This window comes from Podarcis vaucheri (genome assembly GCF_965113315.1).
Source record: "Podarcis vaucheri genome assembly, chromosome: 8".
NCBI lineage: Eukaryota > Metazoa > Chordata > Lepidosauria > Squamata > Lacertidae > Podarcis > Podarcis vaucheri.
In genome coordinates this window covers 25,889,181-25,900,263 of record NC_138766.1, presented here as the reverse complement: position 1 = coordinate 25,900,263, position 11,083 = coordinate 25,889,181, and the positions used below count along the sequence as shown (strand labels likewise).

The window sequence follows — 11,083 nt, the reverse complement described above, 5'->3', positions numbered from 1 at the left end:
TGCAAACTACACAAGTCGTACATTGCTCCCAAGCTTTGAGAGGCATTGAGGGGGGTATTCAAATATGTTGGTGTTGACAGACGATATTGTGTTTATTGCAGCTTCGTCCTTGGTAGTGCCACTGCTAAGCCCCACATTTCTCTTCCCGAGGTTGCTGAGCATATTTCTTTCCCTGATGTCAACATACCTTCTGCTTAGTACAGGGTAATTCTCTCTCTACTTTATAAATGAATTTCCAGCATATATATTTTTTTGCTTTTCTCTTGCCTAAGCAATTTTAAAGTCATGTATTTTCATTTTGCCAGATTCTTGTCATTCTTCCATTGCATTTAACCAATAGGACGCAATATTCCAGATGCTGCGTGTGTTTAAATCTCATTGCCGACATCGTGGAGTAAACATTTAGTCAGTGATTTGTATGACACTCTGAAACATTTTTCGGTAGCTCCTTTGATTGCATTGATTCATGAGAACACATACACATAGCTAACACACACACACTATGATTTCAAAATACAGTAGAAACCAGAAAGTAAAAAAGAGGAAGGAATAATCAGCACAGGGGGATCAAATAAAAACAAGTGTTTGAATCATTCAGTTTTCACTTCTTACGATCTCCAACAGCATTTGGAGATAAACAACAATTCAATCCAAAATTTGTGAATTTGACGCAGAAATTTGAAGAGATGAAATCCCTGCCCCCACTTTTAAACCTATGCTTTTAAATAAAGGATCTTGGGGGTTGGTTGTAATATTATTACTAAAAGAAAAGGGCGGTGAATCCAAATGTAAAAAAAAAGAAGTTTCCCCTAGTATTTCAAATGTAATAATAGAGTTGTATGGAATGTCACACTGAGGTTTATATTTTTAGCAAGCTGCAATCAGTGCCCTTTCTTTTGTCATAGTATTTTAATACAGTAGCTCTCAAAAAGGGCTGCTGGAGGAACAGTCGGTTCACTCTGTAATAGTGTGTGTGTGTTTTTTTTTTCCTGAATGCATTCATCTTTTGACCACTATGAAATTGGCTCCCTGTAGTGGAAAAGAAGGCAGTCACCTTTGATGGCAGTAGCCATTTTGAATTTTTCAAGCATCCCGGCTTTCTGAGAACAACAAAATGTGGCCATCTCAGTTCACTTCTCCCTAAAAATAATTTTGCCACATCCGCAACACGTAGCTCAAACAAAACAGCCAATTTCTAAGGTGATGATAAATTTCTGAGGCTGATAAATAGTACTTGCCAATTTACTAGAACCCGACTTGAAGGTAACAATTTCAAATGAGGAGAGAATTGCCAAGTAAGGGCAATATTTCTTCCAACTGTTTGGCATTTTCTGTATTAATCGGAACAATCTGCAAGTAATGTGAATATGGAAAGCTCAGCTTGACTGTGGCCAACACAGTTGTTGAACAAGTTGCCAAACCACCGTCCTGCCACACACAAACACCCAGCCTAGTAGCATTTGTTATGGAAGGGTGGTGGAGGAAAAATAAATTTGATGGCTGGGTTGCTTTTTTTAAATTTCAAATGTATTTTGACGTAGATATGAAGCACTTTTCCCCCTGGCGTTGGCTTTGTTGATGTTTGTGTGGATAAATATGGAACAAGAAGCAGTACAACGTTACGGCATTTCACCAAAGCCAAAGGTAACCCTTATTTTCACCGTAGGTAAATATCATTTAGACATTTAGTTACTGGACACTAACTTTGATTAGACTTCATTGCTTCTGGTGTGCGTTGTCTAGGCATTATTTGGCTAGGCATTATTATTCTTAAATAAAAGAAAAAAGGATTCTCTTTTCCCTCAACTAGGGTGGCCCAAAAGGGTCATAGACCAGGGAGTGTTGATGCAAAATCCCAAGTACCAGCAGCCATTTCCACTAGGCAAACTGATACCCATAAATCCTCAAATCTTACCATATGTTTAAAATTGATGGGTGGAAGTGATTTTAAACCCACGTTTTAGGCAAGGCATAGGCAAACACGGCCCTCCAGATGTTTTGGGACTACAACTCCCATCATCCCTGGCTAACAGGACCAGTGGTCAGGGATGATGGGAGTTGTAGTCCCAAAACATCTGGAGGGCCGAGTTTTCCTATGCCTGTTTTAGGCTGTGGTCATGTAGCATTCAGGTTGGCTGCAGGGGTGAAGACAGCACAGGCAGATCCCATAAAATTCAATGTAGCCCACTGGCGCAAAGTCCCTAGCAGCTACACCGAGAAACTAGAGCAAGCGTGGAGAGCCTTTGGTCCTCCTGATGCTGCCGGACTACAACTCCCATCAGCCCCAGCAAGCATGATGGGAGTTGTGGTTCAGCAATATCTGTTCTTCAATAAAAGGCGGGGGGAAAGGGAGACCAGAACAGGGTATTTTAATGCCAGCACCATCACAGAGGTGTCTTTGGAGGGAATACAGTGGTACCTCGGGTTAAATACTTAATTCGTTCCGGAGGTCTGTTCTTAACCTGAAACTATTCTTAACCTGAAGCTAATGGGGCCTCCTGCTGCCGCCGTGCCGCCGGAACACGATTTCTGTTCTCATCCTGAAGCAAAGTTTTTAACTCAAGGTACTATTTCTGGATTAGCGGAGTCTGTAACCTGAAGCGTATGTAACCCGAGGTACCACTGTACAGGTATATTGATTGAAAATGTCTTTTATTGTCACTTTTGAATAAATGTTTTTTGAATTTTTTCCAAAGCAATATCTGGAGGGCCAAAGGTTCCCCACACCTGAACTAGCACCTAGGAGAATGACAGAAACCAAACCTTGCTTACTCTCTCTGGAGCTAGCTCAGTTTGCTCTGCAGTAACCTGGCTGAGTGCTATTATCTAGTTGAGTGCTCTAATGTGGGAGCAATGGAAATAAGACGTTATTAGGTGCTATGCTGTCAATCCACGTAAATCAACACTGCACCAGAGGGAAGGAATTAACCGGCAGCCGCGAATACGGCCCCTCCGTTGCTTCCCGCTGTAGCTCACTAGAGGACAGCGCTTCAGCTGCAAAAATCACCTTTTTTCTGAATTATGAAAATATGTCTCCTTCCAGGACGTTTGGGGAAAAGCAGGAAGAAATAAGAGAGCAAATGGAAAGTTCGGGGAGTTATTTCCTTACCTAAGGCAGCAGAAGCATTTCCACTTGATCATCCTGCTTGAACGATAACTTTATTGAGAGTCATTAAAGTATAATAAAACTGTTGGGGAAGATGCTATCGTAGCAACAGACACGGGCTTCTCTGAAGGAATAACTCTTTAAATTCTCATTTGCTCCCCGGAAAATATACCTTTAATATCAACAGGATACCAGCTGACATCGTGGCATTGATTTCTCTTCTCTCTTTTACAGCTTGCTGCTCTCAGCTTTTCATACACTAATGATCTAACACAGTTCCGACAACTTCATTTGGATGACGTCCGGAGATCTTTTTTCTTCGTATCCTTTTTCTTCCTTGAGTGAAGGCCTGGTTGCAATGCAATGGCTTGGCTTTTCATTTTCATTCCCTTTCCCTCTAAAAAAGCAAAATCTTGGTTTCTTAGGATGGGCCTGGCTTGGAATGGTGGATAATTTTACAAGCAAAGTGCTTGTCAATGGGACAGGAAGCATACATGTGGCCTAGGAACCACATACCTACGGGACCGCCTCTCCTGGTATGCCCCGTGGAGGACCTTAAGGTCCACAAATGACAACATTTTGGAGGTCGCAAGTCACAAGGTGGTTAGATTGGTCTAAACTAGGGCCAGGGCCTTTTCAGTACTGGCCCCGACTTGGTGGAACGCTCTGTTACAAGAGACTAGGGTCCTGTGGGACTTGACACCTTTCCGCAGGGCCTTCAAGACAGAGCTGTTCCACCTGGCCTTTGGTTTGGACTCAGTCTGGCCCTTATGTTTCCCTCCCCCTACGGTTTTGATCTGTGGGCTACTTTTAAAATGAGGCTGCATTTTAAATTGCATTTTAACCTGTATTTTAAATTGGTTCCCCCCCCATTATGTTTTTACTGTAATTTTACTGGTGTTAGCCGCCCTGAGCCCGGCTCTGGCCAGGGAGGGTGGGGTATAAATAAAATTTATTATTTATTATTATTATTATGAGGAATGAAAGTTTACATAACAATGCTGTTGTTGCTGCATTGAGCCTATATACTGTGCCCATTTTTTTAATTACAAATTTTAAAACAATATCCAGAAAAGTTTAGTAATGAAGCTTCCCAGTTAGGACTTGTGAGTTGGCCTTTAGTTAACCTGATTTTCCACAAGTTGATTCATACTGCATTTTTTAGCATACTGGCACTTTTGTGGTTTTGTGCCTTTCGTCTCCCTCTTGTCTTACACAGAAATTGTAGGTATGAATCTCAGAAGAGGAGTCTTGCTCACTATATCATTGGGCCATTAAACACTTCGGAGAAGTACATGCTGTGGATTTCTTTATTTGCAGGGGTCAGCAAATTTTTTCAGACCTTGTGGGGGGGCAGACTATATTTTGTGGAGGGGGGGAAATGAACAAATTCCTATGCCCCACAAGAGATGCAGTTTAAATAAAAGGGCACATTCTACTCATATAAAAACACCAGGCAGGCCCCACAAATAACCCAGAGATGCATTTTAAAGAAAAGGACACATTCTACTCATGTAAAAACATGCTGATTCCCGGACCGTCCGTGGGCTGGATTTAGAAGGTGATCTGGCCCCCGGGCCTTAGTCTTCCTACCCATGCAGATATGCTTTCCTAACAGTGAGAAAGCTACATTAATATATAGAGTGGGGGAACAATTTAAAAGCTTTGCAGGGATGTATATACTTGACGTCTTTATATATGCATCTAAAAACTGAGGCTTGGGATTTAGGAGAAGGCAGTAAAGATCTTTCTGACTCCTGTTTCCCTTAATTTGCTTTAGTACACATCACCTACAGGTAGAGTTTTCAGTTGTTACCTGAATGCTGAATCTAACAAGGTCTTGTTGAACAAACAAATGGGACCTGCTTTCACCCTGTTAAAATCTGAGTAGTCCTACCCCTTTTCCTACTTTTCCTATTGGACAATGGAAACTGATCGATCAGAACAGTTATGCTTTAAGAATAGTTTGGTTACTCAGCTACCGTTCACCTGACATGTTAAAAACCATGTGACTCTAACACATGTAAAATGGGGGGAAGGAATGAGCAGGTGTTGCTATATAAAATTGGCTATTACATACATGCGCTTTGTCTTCCTGAAAGATGGGCTGCTGGTAATATTTAATCTATCCATTAATTGTGATTGAGGCATCTATTTGGATGTCTAATCAAAAAAATGTTTGCAAGGCATTTACAAGCGTTATTCCTCTCTTCTCACCTCCCATGCACAGTTTGGTGTGTTCTGGATATTTTTACCATTATCTTATACCTGTGGTGCAAAGTTATCATTGGGAATGCTTATATTGCTAGCATGTGAAAGAAGTGTGACCGTTTGCTCAATTAGGAGCATGTTGTGTTTTCCTTAGCCCTACCCAGGTCTTCTTCCAAGTGACAGCCTTTTTTGGTACTGGAAACATAGCTTCTGTGAACAGGTAACTATTGTGAACTACGTCTAGAGAAGTTGGAAGGGGAATTCCATAAGTGGGGTGCCACAACAGAGAAGGCCCTGTCCTATGTCACTACATAATGGATTTCTCTTGGCAGTCAAGTAGCACCGTCCTGTCACATCTTAACACATGAGTAGCCTGATACAGAGTGTCTGGAGGCGGTTGGAGGATGGTTGGCAGCTAACAGATTGAGGTTGAATCCTGACAAGACAGAAGTACTGTTTTGGGGGGTTAGGAGGCGGGCAGGTGTGGAGGATTCCCTGGTCCTGAATGGGGTAACTGTGCCCCTGAAGGACCAGGTGCGCAGCCTGGGAGTCATTTTGGACTCACAGCTGTCCATGGAGGCACAGGTCAAATCTGTGTCCAGGGCAGCTGTTTACCAGCTCCATCTGGTACGCAGGCTGAGACCCTATCTGCCTGCGGATTGCCTCGCCAGAGTGGTGCATGCTCTGGTTATCTCCCGCTTGGACTACTGCAATGCGCTCTACATGGGGCTGCCTTTGAAGGTGACCTGGAAACTACAACTAATCCAGAACGCGGCAGCTAGACTGGTGACTGGGAACGGCCGCCGAGACTTGAAAGACCTACATTGGCTCCCAGTATGTTTCTGAGCACAATTCAAAGTGTTGGTGCTGACCTTTAAAGCCCTAAACGGCCTCGGTCCTGTATACCTGAAGGAACGTCTCCACCCCCATTGTTCTACCCGGACACTGAGGTCCAGCACCGAGGGCCTTCTGGCGGTTCCCTCACTGCGAGAAGCCAAGTTACAAGGAACCAGGCAGAGGGCCTTGGTAGTGGCGCCCTCCCTGTGGAACGCCCTCCCACCAGATGTCAAAGAGAACAACAACTACCAGAATTTTAGAATACATCTGAAGGCAGCCCTGTTTAGGGAAGCTTTTAATGTTTGATGTATTACAGTATTTTAATATTTTTTTGGAAGCCGCCCAGAGTGGCTGAGGAAGCCCAGCCAGATGGGCGGGGTATAAATAATAAATTATTATTATTATTATTATTATTATTATTATTATTATTATTATTATTATTCAGAGGGAAACTCTACTTCAAATATCTAGTTCCCAAGTTGCTAAGGACTCCACAAGTGCCTTGAATTTGGTACAGCAACATATTGGTAGCTAGTGTAGCTCCTTAAGATCCAGTGCCTCGTGAATCTAGCACGTTGAACCACTTATCATCCCCAGCTCCCGGCCAAAGCTTCTGGATCATCTTCAAGGGCAGCCTGGCATGCAGGTGCATTACAGCAACCCAGCAGAAAGGTCACCAGAACAAGGGTATCTCATGAGATGTTCTTCATGAAGCAACAACAGAAAGTTGCTATGCAAGTACCAACAGAGCAGTAGGGTATTTTTTGACTCTTGGCAGCCTGTTTAAAAGAACTCTTTGTCTGTCCAAGTACTGACCTGTCGTGAAAGCAAACGGAGGGTGGGAAACATTTCGTAAAACAAAAGGTGCTGCAGAAATAAAACTTTATAGCAATAAGTAGCATCCAAGAACTGTTTGCTTGTTATGTAAAAAACTAGAGGCAGCCTATAAAACTAGAAGCCGTGTGACTTGAAAGGTCGCTGCATGATGATTCAGATGTTGATTGTAAGGGGATGGGGAAACTCCTGTTTCTTAGTAGAACATATTACTTGCAGAAAATACATAATGTTTGTTTTGGTTTCATTCTTGGTCTCTAGTTTTGATCCAACTTCAGTCCATTGCTTCTTGACTGTGTTCAGCCCTTTCTTGATGGGAGCCTTGCTGTTGTGGAAGGTTAGTAATCGCACCTTTAGGGAATGATATGATCGGATTTATTCAATTCTAGCTTAACTGTTCCTGCACAAATAACCTATCTTCTCTGGTAAGACTTCTTAAATGCAAAATGCTACACACACACAAACACACACACACACAGTGGAACCTCTGTTTTCAAATGTAATCCGTTCCAGAAGACTGTTTGGCTTCCCAAACATTTGAAAATTGAGGATCAATGGGCTGGCTGCAAAGTCAATGGGGAAAAATGAAAAACGTGTTTCGGAAGCCGTTCGACTTCCGAGGAGCGTTAAAAAAGATATATTCATGAGCTGTAAGGCAAGCTAAATAAAGTACCATATTTTTCGCTCTATAAGACGCACCAGACCACAAGATGCACCTAGCTTTTGGAGGAGGAAAACAAGGAAAAAATTATTTTGAATCTCAGAAGCCTGAACAGCAAGAGGGATCGCTGTGCAGTGAAAGCAGCAATCCCTCTTGCTGTTCTGGCTTCTGGGATAGCTGCGCAGCCTGCATTCGCTCCATAAGACGCACACACATTTCCCCTTACTTTTTAGGAGGGAAAAAAGTGAGTCTTATAGAGCAAAAAATACGGTAAGTCATAGACTCATAGAATCGTAGAGTTGGAAGGGACCCTAAGGATCATCTAGTCCAACCCCTGCAATGCAGGAATAGGCAGCTGTCCCACACGGGGACCGAACCTGCAACCTTGGTATTATCAACACCATGCTTTATCCAGCTGAGCTATCCAGGATGGCAGATGGTCCTACTGAAATAAGCAGAATTCCATATGAAACCTTGTTTGTTGCTGCTGCTTGTTGAATAGATGATGATTGCCCTGGGGTGGCCACCTTCTTCTCCCACCACCCGCTATGGAAATCCCTGGGAGGAGGGTTGTTATCCATTGCAGGGACTTCTATGATCACATTTGAACGTATGCATGGCGGTCGTGGCAGCAGTCAAGCTTTCTAGCAGCCATGGAGCACTTGTTACTTGTGAAAAGATCCTATATTCTGAAGGCAGTCCTTGGACCACTGTGTGAACCTGTAACTAACGGGTTGCAAATTTTATTGTTAATTTTTTATTATTTATTGAATTTATATACTGCCCTATACCTGGAGGCCTCAGCACAAAATCAAAATACACTAGTACCTTAGGTTACAAACACTTTGGGTTACAAACTCTGCTAACCCGGAAGTAGTACCTTGGGTTACAAACTTTGCCCCAGGATGAGAACGAAAATCATGTGCCGGCGGTGCAGCGGCAGCGGGAGGCCCCATTAGTGAAAGCGCGCCTCAGGTTAAGAACGGTTTCGGGTTAAGAACGGACCTCCGGAACAAATTAAGTTCATAACCTAAGGGTACCACTGTATAAAACCACAATACATACATACACACACACACACACACACACACATATATATATATATATATATATATATATATATATATATAATCAAAATAAAAACAACAAACCAATCGCACACCCAAGAAGAAAAACAAACCACATTTTAAAAGGGCATAGGATGTCAATCAAATCAACCAAAGGCCTGGTTAAAAAGGAATGTTTTTCCCTGGCGCTTAAAGGTGTATAATGAAGGCGCCCGACGAACTTCCCTGGAGAGAGCATTCCACAGGCGGGGAGCCACTGCAGAGAAGGCCCCGTTCTCGTGTTTTAGTGCAGTTTAAAAGAAAGCCGCAAGAAGCGAAAGGGACCGAGAATGAGATAAATTGGGAACTGACTGATCCGTCCATTCCTGTTCAGGGATACAGCATGTTAAACTGTGTTGCAGAGGGGGAAGCATTGTGGAACAGGTAATGGATTACCCACTATCATCATGCATGTCTCAAGTCACACCTCCGGGCCCAATGAGATAATAACACTGCGCCAGCTCAGACTTCAGAAGATTGTGTTACACCAGCCTTTGCCAACCTGGTCCCTCCAGCAAGTTCTGTCAGCAGCAGATAGGAGTTGTAGCCCTGGAGGACACCAGGCTCGCGAAGGTTGCATCACTGCAAGCCAGCATTTACATTTGGAGAAAGACAGAGATTCAGCAAATTGGGGGAAACACTGGATTCTGAGGAACAAAGAAATGAGTGAATTGTACCAGTCTTAGAGAAAATGGCTCAGAAATTGGAAACCCCTAGTGGTTTTCTAACTATTGCAGGGGATGGCGACATTGGAAGCTGCCAAAGTTTCCTCACTGAGAAGAGCAGTAAAGGCAGACAAAATACTGGCAATCTTTCTCGGCAATATGAAGTTGAGAACGTGCCCCAGAAGTTCCTCAGCAGGCAAATTTGTATGGGAAGTGTTCCATGAAGGTAGAATAATTTGAAGAGCCCTGGCATAACACAGTAGTTTATTTCTAAAATATATACTGCTGTATTAGAATTGTAACAAGGACTATTAATATTCTGATTGCAATGCACAGAACCTACAGGGCCATGACCGAAGGCAACAGGTCTGTTAACTAGATAAAATGTTTGCATTCAAAACGATGGATTTTGTAAAGCCAACCTCAAGATGTGCTTGACTGTCTCTTTGAATACTAGCTATGTTAATTTGTGGCTGTTGGTTGTTTTTTGTTTTCTGCGGTATTTCAATTAGCTTAATGTAATTCCGTGTCCTCGACAGATTGTAATCCCTTTTGTTCTTGTGTCATGTGCCTTTGAAGCTGTTCAAGTCACAACGCAGCTATCCTCAAAAAGGTACAGTAAACACTTTTACCGAAGCAGCCGTTGGGGGTTCATTGGGGTGCACGGAGTAAACTGTCTGCAGCTATTTCTTTGTAAATCCCTGGAGCAAGTACAATTATTATTCATTCACTGGGTTCAAGCTTTATCAAATCTCCGACTATAAAAAAAACACTTTTTAAAAAGCTGGTAGTGACTTGAGTTCCTGTTTGCATCTGTTTCACATACAGGGCTGGCCCTGCCATTTGACAGAATGAAGCAACTGCAGATTTTCAGATTATTATTATTATTATTGTAATATTACTACAAGGGAAGAGAAGATTTATTTGGGGGGCATTTGCTTCGGTACCCAGGCTGGAAAATGTCTTGGGCCAGCCCTGTTCCATGGATGTGTATTTTAGATATTACGTTAAGACCTGCTCTGAGCTATACATCTGATACTTGCAGTCCACTACCATAATTGGTACTTCCTTTACAACATTTTGCTCTTTGTCTTCTATATGCTACAGCTAAGCACACCTCTTAAGTTAGGCAAAGCATACTTCCATGTTTATTGAAGGTTCTTGCTGCTGTCACTGCTATTGATCATGTGAACCCATAAACGATGAAGGTTCAATGGTTGATTTCCAGCCATCCTATTGTTGTGGTTTTTACTGTGGTGATCACACAGAGTCCCCGGACGTTTCACCATCTATTGGTCCCTGTGCCACCACTTGATTTCTCGTTGCCACCACCCAGGCCCTACCTGGTACAATACTGAGTCCAGTCAGGTTTAAATTGGAACATAAACTTCTGTTTATTTATTGCAGTTTAACAAACCTGTGATTTCATAAACAGTATCAGTCCATTACAATCATGGGGTGCCTATCCAGACCTATAACTTCCGCTACCTGCTCTCACTCACTAAACCACCTCTCAGATATTTACTTGGCTTCCTAGCTCCTAACTGTTCCTGACTCAGCTTATTTCGCTACACTAACTCAACCTACCCACAGACTCTACCCCAATTCACTCCCACTCCAACCAACCTCCCAACGACCTCTCCTTTCGCCCCTCCCAGAGCTG

At 42.8% G+C, this 11,083-nt stretch overlaps 1 protein-coding gene across 8 annotated transcripts in view; it reads left to right on the top strand.

Annotated features, from left to right (window-relative positions):
• The window catches only part of PIGN (phosphatidylinositol glycan anchor biosynthesis class N), a 94,168-nt gene that overhangs the window by 66,097 nt on the left and 16,988 nt on the right, over positions 1 to 11,083 (top strand). For all 8 annotated transcript variants that reach the window (XM_082234260.1, XM_082234267.1, XM_082234266.1 and 5 more), the window contains 6 exons: positions 102 to 204; positions 1,542 to 1,644; positions 3,341 to 3,427; positions 5,482 to 5,537; positions 7,250 to 7,325; positions 9,960 to 10,033. In XM_082234260.1, coding sequence (XP_082090386.1) covers positions 102 to 204; positions 1,542 to 1,644; positions 3,341 to 3,427; positions 5,482 to 5,537; positions 7,250 to 7,325; positions 9,960 to 10,033 — 499 coding nt within the window. The remainder of the gene's footprint in view (positions 1 to 101; positions 205 to 1,541; positions 1,645 to 3,340; positions 3,428 to 5,481; positions 5,538 to 7,249; positions 7,326 to 9,959; positions 10,034 to 11,083) is intronic.